The sequence below is a fragment of the Balaenoptera ricei genome, chromosome 16, assembly GCF_028023285.1.
Source record: "Balaenoptera ricei isolate mBalRic1 chromosome 16, mBalRic1.hap2, whole genome shotgun sequence".
Classification (NCBI taxonomy): domain Eukaryota; kingdom Metazoa; phylum Chordata; class Mammalia; order Artiodactyla; family Balaenopteridae; genus Balaenoptera; species Balaenoptera ricei.
Window position 1 is genome coordinate 60,849,575 of NC_082654.1, and position 27,621 is coordinate 60,877,195.

At 37.1% G+C, this 27,621-nt stretch overlaps 1 protein-coding gene across 2 annotated transcripts in view; it reads right to left on the reverse strand.

The window, feature by feature from the left end:
- VCL (vinculin) overlaps positions 1–27,621 on the reverse strand; it is a 98,137-nt gene that overhangs the window by 38,627 nt on the left and 31,889 nt on the right. For both annotated transcript variants that reach the window (XM_059900071.1, XM_059900070.1), the window contains exons 3-6: positions 6,582–6,732; positions 6,294–6,402; positions 3,258–3,380; positions 1,683–1,843 (exon numbers count right to left, since the gene is read on the reverse strand). In XM_059900071.1, the coding sequence (XP_059756054.1) occupies positions 1,683–1,843; positions 3,258–3,380; positions 6,294–6,402; positions 6,582–6,732 (544 nt within the window). The remainder of the gene's footprint in view (positions 1–1,682; positions 1,844–3,257; positions 3,381–6,293; positions 6,403–6,581; positions 6,733–27,621) is intronic.

The following is a 27,621-nucleotide window of genomic DNA, read 5'->3' on the forward strand; positions in this document are numbered from 1 at the left end:
TCTCCAAAAGTCAAATTCCAGAGCCTGCAAAGGAAACTGGTAGGAGAGGCAAATACAGAGATAGCATCAGCTGGAAGTTTCCTTCCCTAAGAGCAAGGTCCACTGGTAACTTAGGGGTCACCCAGCTACCTGGGGAAATCTGCCCCTCAGATGAAGTCACTGGGAATGACCAGACCAAAACAGTTCCCAGGAGCCTGCTCAAAGAGAGGAAAGCACCCACCAGATATAGAAAGCCTGACATCCCATAGTAATGTCTTTCCTTTTGCTTTCCCCAAAGAAACAGCTCCAAACATGAGCCAAACAGTCTGCCCAGCACAGCCCCGAGTCCCATATTAAGTCAAATTCTGACGCATATTCGAGCACAGTGTTACACACCGGCACACGGAATAAGGCACGGCACACAGCACAAGAAAACCTCACAGACATGCTTTTTCTCTTTTTAAGCAAAAAAGAAACTAGAGGGCAAGAGAAAGCTTACCTTCTAAACGTGAGAAAAAGAATAAAACAAACAAGAGAACAAAAAAAAGATGCATAAAGAAGTCATAACAGGGAAGTGAAAGTTATCAAATATGCAAAAGCAAAATTAAGTAAAATATCAAAGACGTTACATGATTTTACAATATGGATTTAAAATACAGTCTTAGAACTTGTTCAAGAACTTCATGCCTCTGAAAACAAATCCATAGTTAAGATAAGCTGACTAATTTCTCCTCCAATCTTAGTTTAACTTTCTGGTCAACAAAAGAAAGAGTTGGTGATCTTAGCCCCAGCTTTGACCTTACCTTATAGGTGTCCTGGAGGACAAACAGAGCCCTACTGGGCACCCAGTGGAAATCATACTACAAAATCCCCTCTGTAGTCTGCCACCAGCCTGCTGGGTGGCCCTGGAGATAGCATTTGGGTCCACACGGTGGGGGAAGCTGGATCCTGGAGACAATGTGTTCCCCCCACTGCCTGCATCTTGGGCTCCTACAAGGGAAGTGTAAACCCAAGTGTCTCTGTTCCCAATCACTAGACAAGGAGAAGCAGACCAGAGCAGCAGCACCTCAAACCACCGCTGCTGGGCTCTAGGAGGAATCCACCAACCCTTCTGGAATTCAAGAGGAAATTCTAGACCAAGGGTAAAGGGCCCCCTCAAACTAACTGACAAATGTGAAAACTAATATTTCAGTTAAGCTCTTTTTAGGGAAAACAGAATGATGAAGGGACACACCTAGAAATGCCAAGAGTTTCCTTCATAGATTTCTCTGGGTCAAAATTGGTTAAGAAAAGTTTTCCATAAAATTCAGTCATAGGCATATTCTCTATCTTACTTAGTCACACAGCAACAACCACCCACATGAAAGGCAGGGCTCCCACCCAGGGGAGTATACACCACACCAGAATTTCTCCACCAGCCCAATCCATGAGACTCCAGCTTGAAGGAAAAGCTATACATCTCAGCTTTCAACCAACATTCACCCCGCATACCTACTTGTTTGTTCTACCTCAGAGCAAAGAAAAAGTGCAAAAGCAGGAAGTAACCCATAACCCTTTATTTTACAAAAATAAAGAAGAAATTACTTTCATAATATCTAAGTAGTCTTATGCTACACACAATTATAAGAAAAAATGTGAGACAATCACATCCCCAGGAAGGGAAAATTGGGGATTTTGCTTATTTCTCCCCCAATAACACTTACCTTGCTGGCCCAGGCATCTTCGTCCCAAGAAGTGAGTTGTAATACACGAATGATCTCATTAATTTCAGCGCTCATCTTTTCTACAGTAAAATTACGATTTTTCAAAGCTTCTTCAATTCCTTGGTTTTTTGAGTTTTTAGTTGTTACAAAAATCTTCATAGCTGTAAAAATAAACAAAAGATCAGAAAATAAGCTTGGAATTTAATCTTGCTGTATTACAATATTCCCACAAGATGTTCCACACTGTGAACATGTTTTGGGCTTCTAAGGTCTTAAAAAGAATATGAAAACAAACACTGCAGGTCTGCCATTAAAGTTCCAGTATCAGCAACCTTCACTGTTAAGAAAGCTCAAGGTACAAAACATTGCCACATCATGATCAGAAAACTAATTTAACATACATATACTGAAGATCCACAGTCACAAAATATCCACTATCCTTCTAAATCAATTAGCATCCCAGCCCTAACACTGGCCCCATCAAACACAAACCTAATGGGACGAGATAAAAACAGTCAGTAAAACTGTAACCAAAGTATGCTGCTTGACCCAATCCTAGTGGAAGATCCCGAAGTGTTGAGTTTATCTTCCATGATTTCTCTTAACACATAGCAGGGACTATCTAACCCCTAAAAGTGAAGAAGAAGAAAATAATAATGAAACATTAGAGAAGAGAATATCTTCTTATAAACTAACTAAAATTATAAAAACAAAGATTAATCAACACTTTATTGAGTTACCCAGATTAGAAAGAAAGATTCTTCCCAACAACCTTTCTGCCATATGGAACAGTTGGTCTCAAAAACATATTTTTGAGAAGATTATAAGGCGCTATTTACAAATTTTTGTTTTCTAGTTCATGTAAGGGCTTTCTGAACTCTTACACTCATATCTCCTATTTTAGCTACTACTTGAAATTACAAAGCAGGAAGGCAGTAGCTGGCGGATTACAGTGACATGCATTATAAAATTCTGAAAATAAAGCTGCCTTCCAAGACTTAAACCAACTAACCCACAACTTGACTAAGATAATTTACATAAACCATGAGATGTCTGGTACATACTAGACACTCAATAAGTGCAACTCCCTTTTGCTAGTTGAGAGATCAGCCACCATGTTTGCATTTCTGGGCTCTGCCCAATGGGAGCGTGGTCCTAGTTGGTGTACACCACCTGCTCTTCAACATAGAGAAGAGTTAAATATCTTCTAGGAAAGGGCTGTGGGTTCACTTCCTTACTATACAGTGCTCTATAATATCCATTCCAGCTCCTAAATGTTTTTTCTGAATACAAATAAAGGTGTCAAAATCCATACATCCAAAACTAGAGTTTCTAGAGGAGAAAAGGGCCTGTTAGAACTTCAAGAGAACAGTACGAGGCAACAGGAGAGCAGTTTCAAACAAAGAGCAAGAGAAGGAGAGCATTAGAGAAGATAAATACTGGTTCTTAGCTAATCAGCTGCATTTTTATTCAGGCTGAAAGACATGCAACTAAACAGCAAAAGAAAATAAACATCAGAGTTTAGAACATGTTAACATGTTTTTTCCTGTAAAATAAAGTACAGACAGAAAATACCTGAAATGAGAACTGGCAGCAACTCCTTCACGGTGTTCATTGAGTTCACCAACATCACTCGGTGCTCCTGATGAGTCAGTTCCTGTTGCCTCTCATCAATCATCTTGGCCATCTTAGTCATTCCTGGGGCACAGGGAATAAATTGTGCAGTGAGCAGTGGAACAATCCAGAGTCTGGCTTTCTGAGCCTAAATCCATTATGAATTACTGTGAAAGTCCAAACATCAAAGCCATTAAACAACAGATACTATCACCGAACTCTAACATTTATGACATAGAATTTTTCAGGACAGTTCTAAATTAATGCAACTTTCTTCTTCTCATTAAAAGCAATTTATTAAATATAAATCCTAAATGTGACATAATTTTCACACATTTGACATAAATACATTCACAAATATTTTTTAAATGTTGAAATTAGTAAATATATATTTGAAAAAAAATTCACAAGTGGGGGGAAAAATACTTTGCCTGGTTAGCATACCAGCTTTCATGCCATGTACCCAGCCACTGAGCCTATGTGTATAAGAATCTCATGTGAGCCTAGTACAGGCACACCTCAAAGATACTGCGGATTCAGTTCCAGACCACTGCAATAAAGTGAATATCATAATAAAACGAGTCACAGGCATGTTTTGGTTTCCCAGTGCATATAGAAGTTATATCTACACTATACTGTAGTCTACTAAGTGTGCAATAGCACTATGTCTAAAAAAACAATGTACATACCTTAATTTAAAAATACTTTATTGCTAAAAAATGCCAACTATCATCTAAGCCTTCAATGAATCATAATCTTTTCAGTAGTAACATCAAAGATCAGTGATCACAGATCACCATAACAATATAATAATAATGAAAAAATTTTGAAATATTGTGAGAATTACCAAAATGTGACACAGAGACATGAAGTGAACAAATGCTGTTGGAAAAATGGCACCAATAGACTTGCTTGAGACAGGGTTGCCACAAACCTTCAATTTGTAAGAACGCAGTATGTGTGAAGCGCAAGAAAGTGAAGCAAGGTGTGCCTGGGCTAAGAATCTAGCGGCTGAAAAAAATCTTAAGAATTACAATAATGTGTTTTGTTTTCATCTTTAAATGTTTCTGTACTTTCCAATTTATCCAAAATAAGGATGTATCACTTTTATAATTAGAAACAAATAAAAATAATTATGGGGGCTTCCCTGGTGGCGCAGTGGTTAAGAATCTGCCTGCCAATGCAGGGGACATGGGCTCGATCCCTGGTCTGGGAAGATCCCACATGCCATGGAGCAACTAAACCCGTGTGCCACAACTACTGAACCTGCGCTCTGGAGCTCATGTGCCACAACTACTGAAGCCCGCGCGCCTAGAGCCCGTGCTCCGCAACAAGAGAAACCACTGCAGTGAGAAGCCCGCCCACTGCAACGAAGAGTAGCCCCGCTCGCCGCAACTAGAGAAAGCCGACGCACAGCAATGCAGCCAAAAATAAATAAATACAATAAATTTTTTTAAAAAAAAAAATAATAATAATAATTATGGTGATGACAGCATTTGAAAGCATCTGGTGTTTTGGAGTTAGCATGCTAGCACATTTTGTTTACTTTGGTTATTATTCAAGGGTACTATGTGATTCTCTAACACTTTGGTTTTCAAACTGCTCTTAGAATTTCTTACGCAGGTTCACAGATTGTCAAGGGGCACCCAAAGGGAGATGGAAAGGGTGGGGCTGCCTCTGCTTCATCCAGAGTAGCTCCATTTCTGTCTTTTATATGTTGGGATTCTGCAAAGATTTTTTTTTTCATTATTTCATTAGATTTTTTTATTGAAGTATAGCTGATTTACAATATTAGTTTCAGGTATACAGCATAGTGATTCAGTATTTTACAGATTATACTCCATTAAAAGTTATTACAAGGTAATGGCTGTAATTCCCTGCTATACAATATATCCTTGTTGCTTGTCTATTTTATTTTATTTTTTAATTGGAGTAGAGTTGCTTTACACTGCTGTGTCAGTTTCTGCTGTACAGCAAAGTGAATCAGCCATACATATACATATATCCCCTCTTTTTTGGATTTTCTTCCCATTTAGGTCACCAGAGAGCACCGAGTTCCCTGTGCTATACAGTAGGTTCTCATTAGTTATCTATTTTATACATAGTAGTATATATATGTCAATACCAATCTCCCAGTTCATCTGCATAAGATTTCATTTGAAGAAATAAAATTTCTTCACAGTGCTAGGAGAAAGTTTAAAGGGTACTGCTCTAAAGCCATTTCCCAGCGATTTTCAATGACAGCTCAGAGAAATTCTTAACTGCCATAAGTTTACAGGATGACTGCACTGAAACCTCAAGAAAATACATTTTTATGTAAGACAAAAGAATTTTATAAGATAATATGTGATTCTTAATACTAACAAATTAAACATCTGATATGTCTTGTCATTGGTCTCATTCATACTTTAAGGAGCCTCAAGTTCATGTTGTATGTCTATAACACCAAAAGCTGGTATCTGTTCATGTATTTTGAATACTGAATTCTCAGATGACTACACAATCAGAGATTTAGCCACAGAAGTTCTTCTCTCCTTCTAGGTCTGATTATATTATGCAGCCTTGGGCAAGGGCATGAATCCATAATAGTAGGCAGGCTAATTAGCAAGCTAAGAGGTCACAGAGAGCTACAGGCCAGCTGGCAGACAGTGAAGGAATGCTGTATAATGTGGAATGAGGAGGTCAGGATTCAGGGTGACCTTAAGCACTGCAGTAATAGAAAAGTATTTCCTACATTCTCCAGCAACATTTGCAATGTCTAGTTTAGTTCATTAGACAGGGCCAGGATCTGTAGAAAGCAGATTCAGCTTTCAGAGACAATGATATCTCTTCAGTAGAAGCACAGAGTCAGCTCCATCAACAGAGTAGAGACAACTAAACGTTCAATGCATCATTACCTATCTTCCACAAAAAAAGTAGGGAGGAGTGCCCCTTTCCTCTTGATCAAACATGGACAATCCATAAAAAATTCTGTTATAAAAGTAGAATATGACTAACCTGGTCCAAGATTCTTTGTGTAAGTGACCAAATCTTCCATAGTTTCCACCACCTCTGCCACTGTAAGATATTCCAAAATTCCTTTGCAAACTCTAATAATTTTACGAACCTGAAAATATATTTCAGAGTATTCAGTTAATTGAGTAAACGATAAGTAGAAAACACAATAATTCAGATGTATAGCTAGTCAACATTTTGTCATCCTAAACAATCCTCAATCCTCCATTATTATCTTTAAGGCTGGGCTTTTTGTCTGGAAGAGGTCTGCATGGGCCTCAGGTTGCCTACCTCAGCCTCGTCGAAGGTGAGGAGCAGGTCTGATGTGCCGGAGAGAATGCCCCTTGATCCATCAATTAGATAATCTCGAGCAGGCACTGAGTAAGGGTCTGACTGAAGCATCTGGGCTGCCTGGACAAGCTTGGTGCAAGCATTCTCCACCCTGTGGGGAGGAACATGGAGTTAACTCACTGGCAGAACCAAGCAGAAGAATATCACATGCAAATGCAAAGAATGTAAATGGACATAAATTCGCGTTTTTTTCCTATATGGAAAATAGCCAAGACCAATTTATTTATTTATTTTTTTTAATTTTTTTTTTTTTTTTTTTTTAATTTTTGGCTGTATTGGGTCTTCGTTTCTGTGCGAGGGCTTTCTCTAGTTGTGGCAAGTGGGGGCCACTCTTCATCGCGGTGCACGGGCCTCTCACTATTGCGGCCTTTTTCTTGTTGCGGAGCACAGGCTCCAGACACGCAGGCTCAGTAGTTGTGGCTCACGGGCCTAGTTGCTCCGCGGCATGTGGGATCCTCCCAGACCAGGGCTCGAACCCGCGTCCCCTGCATTGGCAGGCAGACTCTCAACCACTGCGCCACCAGGGAAGCCCAAGACCAATTTATAATAGAACCTAAGTTTCCAGCTTTTAAAATTTACAATTAAGGGCAGCACATTCTTTCATTCACTGCACTAAGCCCTGGTTCTTCATTATTTCCTGGCAACAAAAAATAATGAGAAAAAGTTTTGGACCTTTTACTTTAGGTTGCTATATCTCTGTAACTCCTTTGTTTCCTTCCTGTTCACCCTATATACACTGCCATTAAAAGACACTTACACAAAGAACTGATATCCCTGACAACAGTTTCAGATTCAACATCTGGAAATAAAATACCAAAGCACTGTGTTAAGTGAAATTTAATAATCAGACAAACCAAAGAAATAGGAGGAAACACAAAGCAAAAGTATGAGGTAATGCATAAATTTTTCTTTCATCTAGCCAAATGGATTTGTTTGACAAACTGGACAGTTTGAAAACAACCCTATAAAACTATGCTGTTAATTAAAATATCACTGGCATTAATAACTGAATCAGTTAGTAATAGTTTAATATAATATAGTTTAATAACACAGATGACCTGATCAGCCAAAGGTATCTTTTTTTGGGGCGGGGGGGGGGGGGGGGCGGGACAGGTCATTTAAAAAAGGAACCCGAAATGCATAAAGCAAGTATTCTCCTTGACCCTCTTGTACTACTAAAATGTATTCATTCATTCAATTATTCTTCTATACAGAGTTGAAAAGGACCTAACAGATCATTTCCTCATATTCAGTAAATTCATTATGTTATCACTGAGTAACTTACGTGCAACAAATTACTTTAAGTTAAAATATTTAGCCAAAATTACACATTCTTATTTGGAAACACAGAAAATGTCCCATGCAAATAAAAGCCCACTTCACAGCGAGTTATATCAAATGAAATAATATAAAAACTCAACAAGTATAACACAGTCTTGCACTGTTAAAAAATAGAATTAAACCAACATATCAATTTCAACTACATAAAAAGCATTGGGCTATGGACACTATAGGTATGTATATAAAGATGCAAAAAACACTATTCTAACTCTCAAGAAGCATACTTTGGTAATTCACAAACTTCAGAGCCATAAGGCAGCACATAATAAATATCAGCAAAGAGCAAGACCTCACTGACGTGGCTTTTGATCAGTCTTAGATGACTGGTTATTTTCTGTTCCTTTTAAATTTTTAAATTAAAATTAAAATTTAATTTGAAATTACATTTTATATATATATATATATATATATATATATATATATATATATACACCCATACATATGACAAAAACATATACACATATATAAAACCCTAAGGCATACAGTGAAAATTTTTCTTCCCTCCACTATCTCCTAGGCATTCAAATTCCATCTACTTGCAACCAATGTTATGTGTTTCCTCTGTATTCTTCAAAATAAAGACACTTTATGCCCAAAGAAACAAAAACATAGGCTTCCACTTTTTTTACACAAATAGGATCATACTATGCATACTCTCTGCATTCTGATTTTTTCACTTAATTTAACTTGGAGATGTTCTAGTAGAAGTACCCAAAGAGCCTCCTCATTGTTTTATACAGCTACATAACTAGTCTCTAATTTATTAGCCTGCTGCAATGAATCACCTTGAATAAACGTCTTTTTTTTTTTTTTGGCCGTGCTACATAGCTTGTGGGATCTTAGTTTCCCAACCAGGGATTGAACCCGGGCCCCGGCAGGGAAAGCCCCAAGTCTAACCACTTGGCCACCAGGGAATTCCCAATAAATATCATTTTTAAATGTATATGTCTGTAGGATACTATCTAGAAATGGAACTGCTGAGTCATAGGCATGGACATTAATAATTTTGACAAACGTTGCCATATCGCCATCCACAGAAGTTATCAATTTACACTCCCACCACAGTGGATGACAGTACCTGTTTCCTCACAGATTCAACAACTCAATGTATAATCAGACTTATGTATCTTTACCAATATGATAGACCAAAATTGATTTCAATATAGTTTGAGGTGAAATTTATATAATATACAATTAGTAATTTTAAAGGGTATAATTTTCTGTGTGCTTGAAAAGAATGAGTTTGCTCTAATTTTTAGGTGAAATATTTCACATATTCTATTAGCTCAAGCTTGTTAATTGTGCTGTTCAAATCTTCTATATCCTTGCTGATTTTTTTGGTCTGTTTTATCTATCAATTACTGAATGATAAAATCTCGCACCATAACAACAGATTTGTCCATATCCCCTTGCAGCTCTGTTTTTGTTTTATATATATTGAGGCTAACTTATTAGGTACATATAAATTTACAATTATTATATCTTTCTTGTAATCTGAACCTATTTATCATTATGTGACACCTCTCTATATCTCCAATAATGTTTGTTGCTGATATTAATATTGTAAACCAGCTTTCTTTGACTATTTTATTTGACTGGTATATAACTTTCTAACTCTCAGTATCCTTATATTTTAGATGTGTCTTTATAACTACATATATACATATAAGTACACAGTTTTAATCCAGGTTAGCAACTTTTAACTTAATAACTTAGCTCATTTAAATTTATTATTATTGATATATTTGGGGGGGCAGATTGAGAGTCTTTTTCTATATTTTTCTTATTCCCTTTACTATTTTATAGGTCATATACTTTATTTTTTATTACTTTTGTGGTTCATTAAATAGTTTAGCATGCATACTTGGCATGGTAACAATCTAAAATGAGTCAATGAGGACTTCGCTGGTGGCACAGTCGTTAAGAATCCGCCTGTTAATGCAGGGGACACGGGTTTGAGCCCTGGTCCGGGAAGATCCCACATGCCGTGGAGCAACTAAGCCCATGTGCCATGACTACTGAGCCTACAATCTAGAGTTCATGTGCCACAACTACTGAATCCCACGCGCCTAGAGCCTGTGCTCCACAACAAGAGAAGCCACCACAATGAGAAGCCTACACACCACAACGAAGAGTAGCGTCCTCTCGCCGCAACTAGAGAAAACCCATGCATAGCAACGAAGACCCAACGCAGCCAAAAATAAATTAATTAATTTTTAAAATAAATAAATAAAATAAAATGAGTCAATAATTTTACTTCCTCCCCAAACAACAGAATGATCTTAACATACTTAATTCCCAATCATCCCTTTCCTGACCTTTATGCTATTGTTTTCAAGTTTTGTTTCATGTTTATGTTATTGTTTTCAGGTACAAAATGCTGTATCTTTTATTTTCAACTTTTAAATCTTGTTAGGCATTACATTATTATATAAGTCAAAGTTTGTTTATATTTACCAACAAACTGTCCAATATGTTGGCTAATCATTCCCTCTTGTATCTCAGGCCTTATACCTGGAATCATCTGACTATTGTCTGAAGGACATTCTTTAGCATTTCCTCTAGTAAGAGTCTGCTGGTGACAAAATATATCCATTTTGGTTTGTTTGAAAATGCCTACTTTGTCCTCATCCTTCAAAGACTACTTCAGTAGTACAGAATTCTGGTTGACAACTATTTTATCAGCACATTGAAGGTATTACCTCACTATAATTTGACAACAGAACCAGAAAGAGATGTAACAGAAGCAGAGGTTGGAGTGATGCGGGCTATAAGCCAAGGAATTCGGACAGCTTCTAGTGGCTGGAAAAGGCAAAGAAATGGACCCATTCCTAGAATCTCCAGAAGGAACACAACTCTGCTAACTCATTCTGGGCTTCAGACCTCCAGAATTGTAAGATAAAACATTTGTACTGTGTTTGTTACAAGAGTAATATGACACTGGCATCCAATTGAAATTTACCAGGCATACAAAAAGGCATGAAAATACCACCCATAACAAAGAGGAAAAAACAATCATTCAAAACCAACCCAGAAATGACACAGATGACAGAATTAGTAGACAAGAACATTAAAATAGTTACTATAACTGTATTCTATATGTTCAAAAGCTAAAGGAAAGACTGAGTAGATAAATGAAAGATATAAAAAGTACTGAAATAGAACAACTAGAGATACAAAAATACACTGGATAGATTACTAGCAGATAAGATATTGCATGAAGAAGATTATTGAAACTGAAGTGCTAGCAATGAAAATTATCTAAAATGGGAGAAAACAAAACTTAAAAGAAAATGAACAGAGCATCAGTGAGCTGTGGCACAACTCCAAGCAGCCTAATATGTGTGCAATTGAAGTCCCCAAAGGACAGAAAAGGGGACAGAAAAGAATATTTGAAGAAATAATGGCCACAATTTTTACAAATTTAATGAAAACTATAAAGCCCCAAGTCCAAAAAGCTCAGTAAAACCCAAGCACAAAAAATATCAAGGGAATTACAACAAGGTACATCATAATGAAGTTGCTTAAAACCAATAATGAAGAGAAAATATTAAAAGCAGCCAGAGAAAAATGAGACACTTTATATTAAAGAGGAACAAAGATAAGAGTAACAACAGACTTCTCACTGGAAACAATGCAACCCAGAGAACAGTAGAGCAAAGTACTGAAAGAACTTTGAGTAGACCCAAAGAAAATATTTCAAAAATTAAGGCAAAATAAAGACTTTTTCAGCTATGTAAAGGTTAAAAGAATTCATCACCCAGCAGATCTGAACTATAAGAAAGGTTAAAGGAAGTCCTTCATGAAGAAAGAAAATTGGGACTTCCCTGGTGGCGCAGTGGTTGAGAGTCTGCCTGCCAATGCAGGGGACGCGGGTTCGAGCCCTGGTCTGGGAAGATCCCACATGCCGCGGAGCGGCTGGGCCCGTGAGCCACAATTGCTGAGCCTGCGCGTCTGGAGCCTGTGCTCCGCAACAAGAGAGGCCGCGATAGTGAGAGGCCCGCGCACCGCGATGAAGAGTGGCCCCCGCTTGCCGCAACTAGAGAAAGCCCTCGCACAGAAACGAAGACCCAACACAGCCATGAATAGATAAATAAATAATACATAAATAAATAACTTTAAAAATAAAAAAAAATAAAAAAAAATAAAAAAAAAAAGAAAGAAAATTATACCAGATAGAAGTTTGGATTTACAGAAACAAATGAAGAGCACAAAATGGTAAATATGTGCATCAACATATAAACACATTTCTTCTTATTATTTAAATCTTTAAAAGATAATTGACTGACTAAAGCAAGAACTTTTTTAAAACACAAAGTTAAAAAAAAAGTAAATCTGATTCGGCTGACTAGTTAGACAATGAGAACTGGTTTTGCCAATGACTGTGGCAGATGTTTTCCACAAATTAAATGAGCTAAATTTACAGGGAAACATATTTAAGATGTGTATATAACACACAACATGGCAGAAAACACATGCTTTGCAACTAAACTTATGATTTAAAAATATTTAAATGAAAACTTTAAAATATTCAAGGTATTCAAAAATATTCAAGTGTTTCGAAAGTCTTTTAGGGATGTCAGCCACTTATTGAAGACCACTAGTTGAAGAGCACTGGCCTCCTGCTTCAAGGTATTTTTTTACAGCCATTCCCTCTAGCTGAAACACCTCTCCCCGTCTCCCTCTCCCTCTCTCTCCCTCCCTCCCTCCCTCTCTCTCTCTCTCTCTCTCCCCTCTTTTGCTTGACTAACCCCTACTTATTCTTTTAGGTGCCATTTTTAAATGACTGTTCCTTCATGAAACCATCCTAAATCTATAAGTACCTTTCTTATGTGCTCCCATGAGACATAAACCCTCCCAGTTTTGTTTTCTCTATCTCCCACAAGAGTGTAAGTTCAGCAAGGTCAAGGACCCTATATATCCTATATTCACAGAGTACAATCCCTGATACATAATAAATGCTCAGTAAACATTTATTGAATGAATGAATGGATTTTCACCAAGTACAGGAGATCATGAAACCATCTGGCCATAGAAATCATTAACTTTAAAAGGTCACAAACTTAATTTTATTTCCAGATAACATGAACCTTGATGAAATTATAGCAAACAAACATAAGGACCACAGAATGCAACTATCACACTACACCTATTTGAAAGGATACAGTTACTGCATAAGTGTTTCAAATTTGGAAAAAGCAAAAAATAAATGGAAGGAATAACCATCATGGAGAAAGGAAACAAGAAAAAAAAAAAAAGATGAAATGGAAAAGCTTTACAGGAATCAATTTGATTCTCCACTAATGGTTCCCTTGTGTGGTAAAATGATAGGGCCAAAACAGACACTACGCCCTTTCCTTTTACCTACAATGAGACATCTGATCTGTACATTAAAATTTAATGGCATTCATAAAGCCAAACAAATCCCACCATGACTAACCAGTAGGCAGAAACAGGAAGGAGTCTGTCTTGTCTGTGGAAAATGAGATTTTATTTAAACATTCAAGCTGCCTGGCTTCTTAAAGTAATCTTCTACTTTTTAATACAAATCTGAATTTTTAAAAAGCATTTTAGAGAATGACAGTAGGGATAAAGTCCATTTCCTAAATAATTATAAATCTTGACTATATACTAATAATATTGATTCAGCTACTTTAAATCAATCAACTAGCACATTTTAAGGCTTCTCTCTGCCTCTGAGTCTTCAACGTAAATTAATAGGAAGCTCTTATGCTTTAGATCAATGGACCAATGACAGCCTCACAGGACCCACTCATACCCTCTAATCCATTCTTCACAGACTTACTACATGATATAAGCCCATACAATTTAAGAGATGGAAAGGTTCCAAACTACTCAGTTCCATGTGATTTCAATTATCACTAATCAAGACGCTTTAACTTATGCTGAATTTTTTATTTAAGAAAAATAAGAGGAAAACAGATCTAGAGATTATAAAGATTCACTGCCACAAGACATTTTTAAAGGTTCTTCTAGACTGCATCCAGAAGTGAGAATCTTAAATTCCTTTAGTTTAATTCTTTCATATATTTGTTCATTTAACATACTGAGGACCTACTACATGCTACACAAGTCCTAGAACTAGATTTGAGGGGGTCGGGGGGGCACACTGCACAGCTTGGGGGATCTTAGTTCCCTGACCGGGATTGAACCCAGGCCCACAGCAGTGAAAGTGCCAAGTCCTAACCACTGGACCACCAGGGAACTCCCTAGACTTTAAGTCCCTACTTTTAAGGGGTTACCACCTTGGTAGGACAAGACATACATATAAACAAATACAAATTAGTATTTAAAAGTATGCCCAGCACATGCTGAGGGGACACAAAAGTGGAAGTAGTCATTTTTACCTAAGAGATTAGGACAGTTGTGGTAGAGAAGGTGAAGACGACACTGCTTCTGCCCTCAGAAGTTCAGCACTACTTATAATGATGATTCTCCTCACAGCATCTCTTTGAGCTGTTTTTCCAATGGAATAACATTCTCTCCGCTCCCCCCACCTCTCTCTCTCTCTCTCTCTCTCACACACACACACACATACACACACGAACACACACATGCACGCACACAGTCGAGAGTCCTTTCTGTGAACAATAACATGCATTTGCAATAGACCTGGTTTGACTAGGAAGGGCAGTTCACTATCACAAAGGACAGGTAACTTCCTCACCCTGAAGCCAAACAATCTCAGTCGGCTTCTGTCAAAATCAGTTATCATGTCCCAGCTCACTGATTTAGATGAGGAAGGGAGACAGCTTTGGACAAAATAATACAGGCAGACCTTGGAGATATTGAGGGTTTGGTTCCAGCCCACAGAAATAAAGCAAATATCACAATAAAGTGAGACACACAAATGTTTTGTGTGCATATAAACACATATAAAAGTTACGTCTACACTCCACTGTAGTCTATAAATGTTATGCATATAAAAGTTATGTTTACACTCTACTGTAAATATATAAAAGTTATGTTTACACTCCACTGTAGTCTATTAAGCACACAATATCATTATGCCTAAGAAAAACAATGTATATACCTTAATTTTAAAATACTTTATTGCTAGAAAAATGCTAACCATCATCTGACAGTGCAGGGTTCCTACAAACCTTCAATTTGTGAAAAATGCAGTATCTGCAAAGCACAATAAAGTTAACTAAGTGCAATGAAGCAAGGTACGCCTCCTTAAAGGAGAGAATCTGATGGGCCTATTTAGACATATACTGCTGCATAACTTTAAATCAAAAAGTTCTCTCAAACATTCAACAAGTTAAACTTTCACCCCACCCCCAAAAAACATGTTGGAGGGGGGTGGTGGAAACTACCCCATACCAAATTCACTGTTTTAATAAAACCTGACCTTAGACAGTATAGCCGTTTAGGTTATAAACACTGTCACAAAAAATGCATTCTGCTTACTAAAGACTGCAGTGCTATGGAGCAGAACACCTGAAAATCTGACATCATGGAAGTCAGATTACCCTGGAGCACATCCAAGGAAGCAGGTGTTTACATCCTGGGACCTGTCCTTTCGAGAGAGCTGGTCAGACCACAAGCATATCCGATCACAAAAAGCACAGACAACACTTGGTAGATAGGAAGGAAACAGGTGGGAGGAAGAAAGAACACAGTCAGCTGGTGGGTGAGGCTTTCCGCCACTGTGGCCATGGCACCCAGCATGTCCATTTCCAACCAGGCTGGCCCTGGCATAATTTATCTGGCAGGCAAAATCGACTGGCCGGGCTATTCCTGCTGTCTTCTTAACCCATGTTGAGTCTCTCCTTCCCTTCCTATCTGGGCAGGGTCTCTGAGAGATCAAGAAAGGCCCAGATTACTTCCAAGTTTGAGAAGCCCATATTTAAAAATGAAGAAATGCCAAAACAGGGTCATAAACATGGTGGTATACTTAAGTCTTTACATTGAGTAATTTTAATTGCATGATAAACATCTTCTTTTAAGAATCCCTCTCTTCCTCTATGACTACATATATCATTTGAGGAAAATATTGAAGTCTAGGCCCTTCATAAATATAAGGCCTGGGTGAGAGGCCAGGGGTTGGGGGTAAGGGGCAGGCCCTCACTCTGCTTCCCCACATTTAGAACCTAACCGCAGATCAGTAAAAATGACTGCTGATGACTCAAAGATTCTCCCTTCGCTATGTATTCAAGCATTTAAACTGTTAACCTGAAGAATGAGCTCTAATGAAATTCCAGGTATTAGCAACTGATAATGCAGTCTTTCTAGTATCCCTCAAATAGGAAGTATGGCCTCTATAATCAACTCATTCCATCCTCGTATCTTTCTGTGCATATACATATGATTTTAAAACTGATAATATATGTAAAGATTTCAAAAGACTCAGGGAGATGTGTGAAAATAAAGTATTCTTTTATATACTAGCCATTTGGCACTAATTTCACTTTAAAATAGCAAAAAGCAGAGTCATTCCGTGGCTTCCCAGTACCAGCCAATACGCTTTGCTCCTGGCACTGCCATTTTGAGAAAGGTCAAGGAGTCTTGGCCATTAGTCATTCAGAAACCTGAGTGAAGGCTACAAGCAGTTACAGTTTTTAGGAGGGAGTTAGGAACACTGAGTACAATGACAAACTTTAATCTAGTTCAAGTAGCAAGTGCCCAGCACCAACTCACCCCTGTGTATACTGTGTGGTAACACTAAAACATGCTGTTCCAACCCTGTGCTCCTAGATTTAAAGATCCTACAGGCCTCATCCACAAATTATTCCTTTCCCTGACCTAACTCAGTGACAGTACTGGACACTGCATGTGTACACCCAAAACTAAAATTAAAAACCACAATGAGTCATACTGAAAGCATTCAAAACCCTTTAACAGCAACACCACACTCTTTTTGCTAGAACATGTACATTGAGATAACACAGCTAAAACACACATAAACATCAAAGGCTCACTAAATTCTTTTATTTCAGATGAGATTAGGAGGGTATGTAGCCAGTTTCAACTTCCCTTCAAACAAAACAGGATTCTGCCAGAGCCCAGAGATAACTGAAAGGGAAGCAGCATGTCGGGGATGGGAAGGTTCGAAGTGTCACTGCTGCCCAAGCTACATCCTCCTCAAGTCTTGGTGGCAGCTTATTTGAAAGGCAGAGTATGAGTCACAACCTTTGAATCCTTTAAAGCCTGAATGACTAGTCCTAGTCTTTCTCTCCACCTTCTTTCACCCCTTGTTCAAATCTAGCATCTGTGAAGGGAGAAGAGATTCTGATCCTGCAAGTTTCAATCAAGAACTCTGCTACCTACAGGTCTATCAGCTCCCCTGGTCCTTCCTCCATCTCATGCTGCGGTTACAGCAGAAACAGATAAACATATAAGCAAGTGTGTCTTACAGATACTAGTAGTTTTCAAATGTATGTTGATGCTGTAGTGATGAATAAAATAAAAATCTATTTTAAAACATTACAAATTCATTGTGACTTTCATTCTTATACATTCTTAATCAACTAATAATAAAGAGTCTCACCATTATTATTTGAAGGTCCTTATGCTGAAAAAAGTTGACAATCACTGTTCTACAGCAGAATGTAATGAATGAGCTAGAGGTGTAAATACCTAAACACAAAGTGAAGTGGAATAGACACACAATAAGAGAATATTTTTACTTATGAAGAAAACTGACAAAAACTAGGATGTGGTTTAAAAAAAAAAAAGAACAAAATCTGGAGATAAAAGTCAACAGTAGGCTTAACATCAGTCAGCAATCATCCTAAAAAAAGATAATAACAAAATAATTAAGAGAATTTAGGATCCAAGAGAATCATAAGCTTGTAACCACTTATAATATTGCTTTGAAATATATAAAGTTAAAACTGACAATTATGAGGAAAATTGACAAATCTACAACTATTATAGATTTCAACAGACCTCAATCATAAACAGTTTATGATTTATGGTAAGACTATAAAAGTCTGATCAATAATACTTATATGTTGACCTAATTGATAAAAAGAGAACCCTATACCCAAGCAGAAGAGAATACACTTTGTTTTTAAGCACACACACTACACTTACCAACACTGACCACTTATTATGTCACAGAATAATTTCGAAGAATTGATAACATACCAACCAAGACTTCTGGGCACAAAGCAATTAAATTAGAAATATAACAATTAAAAGATATAGGCATACCTCATTTTATTGCACTTCACTTCATTGCACTTAGCAGATGCTGTGTTTTTTACTGTGTTTATACTGTGTTTTTACAATTAGAAGGTTTGTGGCCCCTGTGTTGAACAAGACTACAGGCATCGTTTTCCCAACATCATTTGCTCACTTCATGTCTCTGTGTCACATTTTGGTAATTCTCACAATATTTCAAAATTTTTCATTGTTATGATATTTGTCATGGTGACCTGTGATGTTATTACTGTAATTGTTTTGGCATTTTTTAGCAATAAAATATTTTTAAATTAAGGTATGTACATTGTTTTTTTAGACATATGCTATTGCACACTTAACAGACTACAGTGTAGTATAAACAACTTTTATATGCACTGGGAAACCAAAAAATTCATGTGACTTGTTTTATTGCGAATATTGTGGTAATCTGGAACTGAACACGCAACATCTCTGAAGTATGCCTGTAGTAAAAAGAATCTTTAAATGTACTACTAAATAATGCACATGGGTAAGAGGAATTCACACCAAAATTACAAAATATTTAGGGCTGAACAACTATTAAAGTACCTATACGGCTGTTTCTAAACTTGTAGTCAGAGCAAAATTGAGAGCCCAAAATATTATATTTATTTAAAAACAAGAAATACCAAACATAAAGATAGAAATATTGAAAATAAGATATTCAAATAATAAACTTAACAAAATAAATAATGAACCTAAGAACAGAATTTAATGAAATAGATCTTTGGGGAAAAAACTAATAAAACATAAATCCCCCATAAGAGTGATAAGAAAAGAAAAAGGCAGAAATAGATAATACTGAACAAAAAAGGATAGAGGAAATGCATAATTTCTTAGAAAAGTATCAGATTATCAACGTTGACTCAAAATGAATTTAAAACCTGAATTAGATAATAAAAGGAATCTGAAAGAGTAATCAAATTACTTCCTCTAAAGGACACCAGACCCAGAGAAAGTTTTAGATGCAAGTTTTGCCCAACTTTCAAGAACAGACAATCCTTTTCTTATATAAAATGTTTCAAAGACTAGTAATCTTACTTTATGAAACTAAAATAACCTTGATAACAGAATAAGAAACAGAATAAGAAAATTAAAGATCAAGACCCCTCATGAACAAAGAAGCAAAATCTTTTTAAAACATTAAAGTTGAATTTACCATTGTATTTTCTTTTCTAAATCACTACTACATAGGGTTTATCTTAGAAATGCATAGATGGGGGAACTCAACGCTTTGACTGCCGGGGCCAGGGGTTCGATCCCTGGTCGGGGAACTAAGATCCCGCAAGCTGTGCAGTGTGGCCGAAAAAAAAAAAGAAAGAAAGAAAGAAATGCATAGACGGTTCACCATCAGAAAAGTTGATACTTATGGAGTAGACCAGAGACCATCTTATAGAGGAAAGGATAAAAACTGCATGATTATCTCAACAGATACAGAAAAATTATTAAATAAAAACAAGCAATCGTGATTTTTTTTTTTTACAAGGTCTTACTACAGGAGACAATAAATGAGAGGAAATTTTTCTATGAAAAAGCTTAAAAAGTAACTGAGCTTATTTGGAGAAAATGATTGAGAAAAAAGATTGAGAAGCTCAAGAAGAAAGCTAATTTTCACCAAATATCTTTTTTTTCAGGTACTTTCACATACATTATCTCACTCATTTAAGCCCCACAATAACTATTACATTATGAGAAGAGATTCTTATAAGGAAGGGTGAGAAAGAGTCTTAGCATACTGGATTGAGTACAAGCCTGGGTGTCAGATAGTTTAGGGTTTGAATCTTACCTCTGACATTTATGTACTAGGTAACTTTCAACAAGTTACTGTGAGCTTCTCTGACTCTCAGGTTCCTCATCTGCAAGATGAGGTGCATTAAAAAACACAATATAAAGTACCCAGCTCATAAAAGGTACTCAAGAAATAGAGCTATTTTTATAAGGCTCTTTTGCTTCTATTAAGGAAAGAACAATAAAGATTTTAAATAGAGGTAGGAAAAAAAAACTTAAACCTTGAGAACTTCTTAATTTGAGATTGGACCTATATAGTCAAGGTAATCATTAAGGGAATACTAGTGTCGAATTACTTTTAGTGTTTCTGTTTGTATTTGCAGGGTAGGGGTGGGGCAGCCAATGGCCTCAATTCATCTATAAAATAAAGTAGTTGGATTAAATAATCTCTATGATTCTTTTTAACTTTAAAATATTATGACTTTAACTTCTTTATAGCTTAAGGGGGTGTAAGACACTGCAGTACATCACAAATTACATCCATAAAATTCCTTCTTTGGAAATACTCAGGAAAACTGTAAATCGTTATCCTCTAAGAGTGGTATAAAGTTAGTAGTGCCTGGAAAGAGAGGGGTGGACCACCTGACTTCTTGGAAGTCAGATTATGGAAAGAACATGGACTTGGACGCCACGAGACCACCAACAGGTAACACGTTCTGCCACTTACATGCTGAGCAAACTTGGGTGAGTTAAAGTTTGTCAAACCTCAGTTTTCTTATCTGTAAGATGAATGTATTAATACCTTGAAGTTGATGTTCTCAGAATTACATGAGAAAATAAAAACATGTAAGTACCTCTCCCAATAATACATACTCAATAAATGTGAGTTCCCTCGGCCCCTTGAGTTCCCTTCAATCATGTGACTGATCACTCTGTTTACAATGGAAACCAAAGTATTACATGTTTAAAGTATTATTTGCTTACTTCTTAATCATGAAGTGTATACAAAGTAAAATAAGGGTTAAATCCCTGCCAAGTTGTTTAGAACTCTTCCACAAGTTAATAAAATACCCAGAGTTCATTATTGAGAAGACTCAAAACTTAAATCATTTTTGCTTGAGAAAGTGAAAAATAGTAGTACTCAACTATGTTTAATGTGGCAAGTTCAAAGGTGAACTATTTAAAGTTTGAGTGCTTGCTCTAGGTCAAAAGTGCAACAAGTCAGCTGACAGATGTGAATAATTATCGCATAGTTACTTGGTCATCTATGTTAAGTAACAAAAATCTTCTCTTAAAGTAGCAATGGAAGGATCACTAAAAACTCAAAGTTTAAAAACCAAAAATTAGAATCACACATTAGCCCCAGAGAAGCACAGTGCATGCTCAAAGAATTAATACTTTAAAAAGATATTCTGGCCACTTTCACCAAAAAGTGTTTGAAAATTCAAATTTCATCACGAATTATTCTCAGTGTTCAAAATCAAAAGGAAAGAAAAAAGCTAAATATGAGGGCTTATGATCTAAAAATATGACACTACCACTTTAAGTCAAAAGAAATCTAAATTAAGTGTAAGCATGTTTAAATCCTTTTCAAATTTCTTCTTTGTACATGAATATCAGTCAAGGTAAAACTGTACAAATACAGACCATAATTGTGCTTAACTAATAAAGTTTAAGGGTTAAAACATGGCAATTTCCTAGGAAATATGATTAATGGCAATCACGTAGATTGCCACTACATACACCCTTTCACAAAGTATTTTAGGAACATTCTTTTATTCAATAGGCTTAGACATTACAATATGTTTCAAAAATAGTCCAAACTGGTGAATCAATCCAAGTTTTGATGATTTCAAGCAGACTGTTCAGAGCAGCACTGAGACAGAGTGGCGACACTTCACAGTTCTAAAATGAAACTATTTGCCTGCCAACAGACAAAGCGCATTATGCCCTTTTTAAGGAGTTCATACCAGGAGACCACCTCACAAATGACACCTTTTGATACATTCAGATACTGAACACCCCTGGATACGGGTCAAGAACTGCCTTCCTTATCCATTTCTGCTCCATTGCAGAAATAAGAATGAAATTCCACTGTATACTGCAATAGCAGTTTTTCCGAGGCTAATAAAATAAGTTTGCCACAAACATTTTTTACCTATTAAGAAATCAGCTTGAAGCAAATCCCTGCTGACAGGAAATGAATCTGGTCAGTTTGACACACAGCTTACGCTCCTTCACTAGAACCTATTATTTATCCTGTATTGGCTATGACTCTTCCTGAAAAACCACCTTCATCTTGTCATTCGAGTTACTGCTCAAGAAGTGCAAAGCTTCCCTACCACCCAATTCCAAATTCCTCTGCCTGGCTTTCAAGGGCTTCATCACCTGACCCAACTACCTAAGCTTAGTTCCTACCACCCCCACCATGACTGTTCCTCTCCTCAAAGCCCCCATGACTGACCCATGCTGCTCATTCCACCTGGAGTATTTTCCTTTCTTCCCACACCTGTCCCCACTTCCAGTACTTTCCTTTTTCCCTACATCTGTCCTCCCAAGTCCCACTTCCTACATGAGCCTCTTTCTACTATTCCTACCTACCATGATAGCACTCCTTCTCTGAATTCCTATTATAAAGTCAGTCTGTTTTACAGCTCTTCAACTTGAAATTTCTTAAAGCACTTTCTTAAAAATCTCTCTGTAGCAGCAGTTCACCTTAGTGCCTCCATGATACACAGAAGAATAAAACTCTCAATATATGACCTACCCCTTTGGGTGTACCTACGATTATGCACAATTTCCAGCCACAACAGCGATATTTCCACTAATTTCTCCTGCACTAAAGAAAGCATAATAAAAAGCCAGTGAATATATTATATTTCAATAAAAGTTAAAACGAAAAAACCAAAACCTAGTGAGTGGGAATGAGAGGAATGTTATTATTCAGGTGATCTTGAATATGCTCAATTTACTTTTTTTTTTTTTTTAAATAAAGCATTTGCAAACTTTGGCACTTTATTACTATTAATAAATAACTTGTAATACATCTTACAAGTGATCATTCATAATAAGAACGATTAAAAACTGCTATTCTATGTAGCACTTAGCATGCTAGACACATAGAAAGCAATCAATAAATATTCTATTAACCAATTAGTGTGTCTAGCCCCTTAATCAATCGCACATAACTATTACAGCTGCTGCAGCTGCCTGATGATAATGATTAACGACGATGACGCAAAGTACAAACACAAAGAACAGTAGCTGAATCTCCTGCGGACAGTCTCTAAAGGAACAAATGACTTCTTATAGGGTGAGTCTAACCACTATTTTAACAGTACAGCATGACCGTGGCACTGCTGAAGTCTATAAAGATCACAGCAGTTTCTGTGGCAATCATCACGCAACCCTACACCTCTTGTGCAACACTGTGGCTATTAATGCAATCTGGTAAAATTAGCAAATTGTAAACTCTATTTGCCAGTGCAGTCAGGGATCAGATAACTTTTGCTCCACCCAAGAGAAAGCCTTCCTGTGACAATGCAAATCTTGTTCTATATTAAAATGGCCCTCACTTTTACAGTAAGGAATTGCCCAAGCATTGGAGTCCCTCATCAACAGTTACAACCCAAATGTATGATCTTTAACTGATATTAAACCATTCTCCAACATTGCAACATGCCCTTAATTGCCAGTCACACAAATAGACTATGGTTTGATTTTGAGACCCCCCCCCAAATCCTGAAAATGTCAAAAATTCTGAAAATGACATATCCTTCCCTGAAAAATCTCTAAATCTACATCAGATTGCTTATGTATAAATCCATCTATAGATCAACAGTCTTCTGTTTTCTCTAGCCCTGACATTCTAACATTCTAGGAATAGAGATTGATCTAAGAATAAATTTTTAAATTTATTTTTTAGCGTTGTCAAAGCAGACACTATTTAGAAGTCCTTGTGAAAGTAGAGACAGCAGAAGCATCAGTCTGTCATGCCCTGGAAACTTCCAAACATCAACCAAACAGCCCAAAAGAATGTCCTACTCAACAGTTCCAAGGATGTCATTAATTGCTTCCATCTGTTTCCCTCTCTGTCCCTTCCCCATCCTAGTGAAGTTATTTTTTGCTTCATTTTGCATTCTAAAGAAAAGCATAAAGAGCCTTCATGTTTTAAACTGCAGAATACTTATTTGTCCCCCAAATTTGTTTGATAACCACAGCCATATTGTTTTTGTACTCCAGGCTATTTTCAGGTAACATTTCAGAGTATGGCATATTAAGTCGTGTACTTTTTAAACACTGCTCAGTAAATATTTCAGTTGCTCATAACACAATGTTTTTCCCTGACTCCTCCAGGTGACCAGGGTTCTCCCCGCATGGCATGATAAAGGTTAAAAACCTCTGAATGGTTTCATATCCATTGATGATCCTTACCTAAATCAGTGGTTTCATTAAACTTTGCATAATCATGACTTTCTAATTCTGTCATTTATTCCACTTTTATTGGTTAGAATTTCCCCCATCAACTAGAGCTATTAGGTTACTGTGAAATAAAGTATGCCTAAGAGAGAAAGGATAGTTACAATTTTTTTTTCTTCTGATGAGAACTTTTAAGATCTACTCTCAGCAACTTTCAAATATATAATACAGTATTATTAACTATATTCACCATGCTGTACATTATACCTTCATGACTTATTTATAACTGCAAGTTTGTACTTTTTGACTCCCTTCCCCATCTTGCACAGCCCCCCACCGCCCCACCTCTGGCAACCACCCATCTGTTCTCTGTACCTATGAATTCATTTTTTAAAATATTCTACATATAAATCATATAGTATTTGTCTTTCTCTGACTTATTTCACTTAGCATAATGCCCTCAGGGTCCATCCATGTTGTTACAAACAGCAGGATTTCCTTCTTTTCTGTGGCTGAATAATATATTATATATATATATCACATCTTTATCAATTCACCCATTGATGGACACAGGTTGTTTCCATATCTTGACTATTGTAAATAATGCTGCAATCAACATGGGGTGCAGATATTTTTTTCAAGATAAGTGATTTTATTTCCTTAAGATAAATACCCAGGGACTTCCCTGGTGGTGCAGTGGTTAAGAATCCACCTGCCAATGCAGGGGACACAGGTTTGAGCCCTGGTTCAGGAGGATCCCACATGCCGCGGAGCAACTAAGCCCGTGCGCCACAACTACTGAGCCTGAGCTCTAGAGCCCACAAGCCACAACTATGGAGCCCGAGGGCCACAAATACTGAAGCCCGCGCACCTAGAGCCCATGCTCCGCAACAAGAGAAGCCACTGCAATAAGCCCACGCACCGCAACGAAGAGTAGCCCCTGCTCGCCGCAACTAGAGAAAGCCTGCACGCAGCAACAAAGACCCAACACAGCCAAAAATAAAAAAATAAAATTTAAAAATTAAAAAAAAAAAAAGATAAATACCCAGAAGCGGAATTGCTAGATCATGTGATATATCTATTTTAATTTTTTGAGGAACCTCTGGAAAGATAGGACAAATGCCTCTTTTCTTTAAATTTCCCATTACCAGAGTAAGGGGCTGGTGTCCTAGTTACCACCAAGGGTGATCAATGAAGTTTTGTTTTGTTTTAAAGTTACCCACTTTTCTGAAAATATCATCACAACTCGCGTACTCTTTAATTTTTCTAAGTCCCCAAGGAAGCCTGTGAGAGAGCACATAGCATATTTCAAAGGTATATCTCTGGGAATAAGCAGAAATGAGTTTCCTGAAGAAATTCATTTACCAAATGATATTCATAGGCTTGAATGTGAAGGGTTAAAAGGAACTTTTTATAGGGTCATCAAGTCCAACTTCCCCGATATTTTTTTTTAACAGCTTTATTGGAGTATAATTGCTTTACAATGGTGTGTTAGTTTCTGCTTTATAACAAAGTGAATCAGCTATACATATACATACTTCCCTGATACTGAATCTCCCTATACACTATCTCACCATGCTCTGTACCTTCCAGGGGGTGAGGAGCAAATGGGTACAAGCTAGAGCTGTGTTTTTTTGTTTTTTTTTTTTAAAGCTCTTTGAAAACTAACTTTTTTTTTTTTGGCTGTGGGTCTTCGTTTCTGTGCGAGGGCTTTCTCTAGTTGCGGCAAGCGGGGGCCACTCTTCATCGCGGTGCGCGGGCCTCTCACTATCGCGGCCTCTCTTGTTGCAGAGCACAGGCTCCAGACGTGCAGGCTCAGTAGCTGTGGCTCACAGGCCCCGTTGCTCCGCGGCATGTGGGATCTTCCCAGACCAGGGCTCAAACCCGTGTCCCCTGCGTTGGCAGGCAGATTCTCAACCACTGCACCACCAGGGAAGCCCTAGAGCTGTGTTTTTAATGTACAGTAAATGCAAGTTTAATTATACTATGTTTAACTGACAGCATAGGACTCTTAATATTACCATGCTGATGAAATGGCACGTAAACAAAGTAGGCTCGTACTGGTTAGAGCTGGAAGAAACCCAGGATGCCACCAAGTCCAAAGAGGGCAAGTTTAAAAAGAGACTCCCACAAAACAGACTCTGCAAAAAACAGATGCTTCTGGTACCTCACTTCCTAACATATGAACATTTTGCAGAATTAACAGAAACATAGTTCTGTAGAAGCACCCACTAAAGTAAGTTAGAAATAAGAAGATACCAATATGGGTGAAATTCTCATCTGTTCAATGAAAATAATAGACCATAAGGAGGATAAAAATAAAGGAACACTTTTTGCTTTATTTTAAATTGTGATATATAACATACATACAGAAAATTGCACAAAACATATGTATAATATAATGAGTGATTATAAAACCACCACTCACGTAACTGAACAGTTAAATCAAGAAATAGAACATTATTACCACTTTAGAAGCCCCTGCATGCCTCTCCCTGAGTACAGCCCTCTTCCTTCCTCCCGGAGATACCACTACCCAGACTTCTGTGTTCATTACTTCCTTATTCGTCTTTATCTTTTTACCTTATAAATAGGCATCCCTAAACAACAGTTTATTTCTACATGTTTTTGAACTTTAAATAAATGGAACCTACCTACATATCTATATCTCTATCATTCACTTCCCTTAATTATTTTTCAGATTCATTCATTCTTTTTTTAATTCATAAAATTAACCATTTTAAAATGAAATATTCTCATTCCTTTTATTACTGATTAATATTCCAATTGATGACTATACCATGATCGTTTTTATCCATTCTACTGTAGATAGACCAGTGGTATCATCATGAGCAATGCTGATACCAGTATTTTTGTATATGGATCCTAGTGTACATGGGCATAAGTTTCTTTAGGGAATATACTGGGAGGCAGTGAAATTGCCTATCTTCCACTTTACTAATGCCCAACTGTTTCCCAACGTGGCTGCACCAATTCACATTCGCAGCAGCAGTGTCCCAATTGCTCCACATCCACACCAACAACTGACATTATCAGACTTCTTAATTTAGGAGCTTATAATAGAACAATTTGCACTTCTCTGATGACTACTGAGATAGAGCACCTTCTCACAGGTTTACTGGCCATTTGGATTTCCTCTCTTTTGAAGTGCCTATTCAAATTCTTTGCCCTTGTTTTTTAAAACTGAATAGACTTACCTCTTATTGACTTGTAGAGGTTCTACATTTTTTTTTTTTTTTGTCTTATGCATCAGGCTTTACTTTTACTTAGGACTTGACTG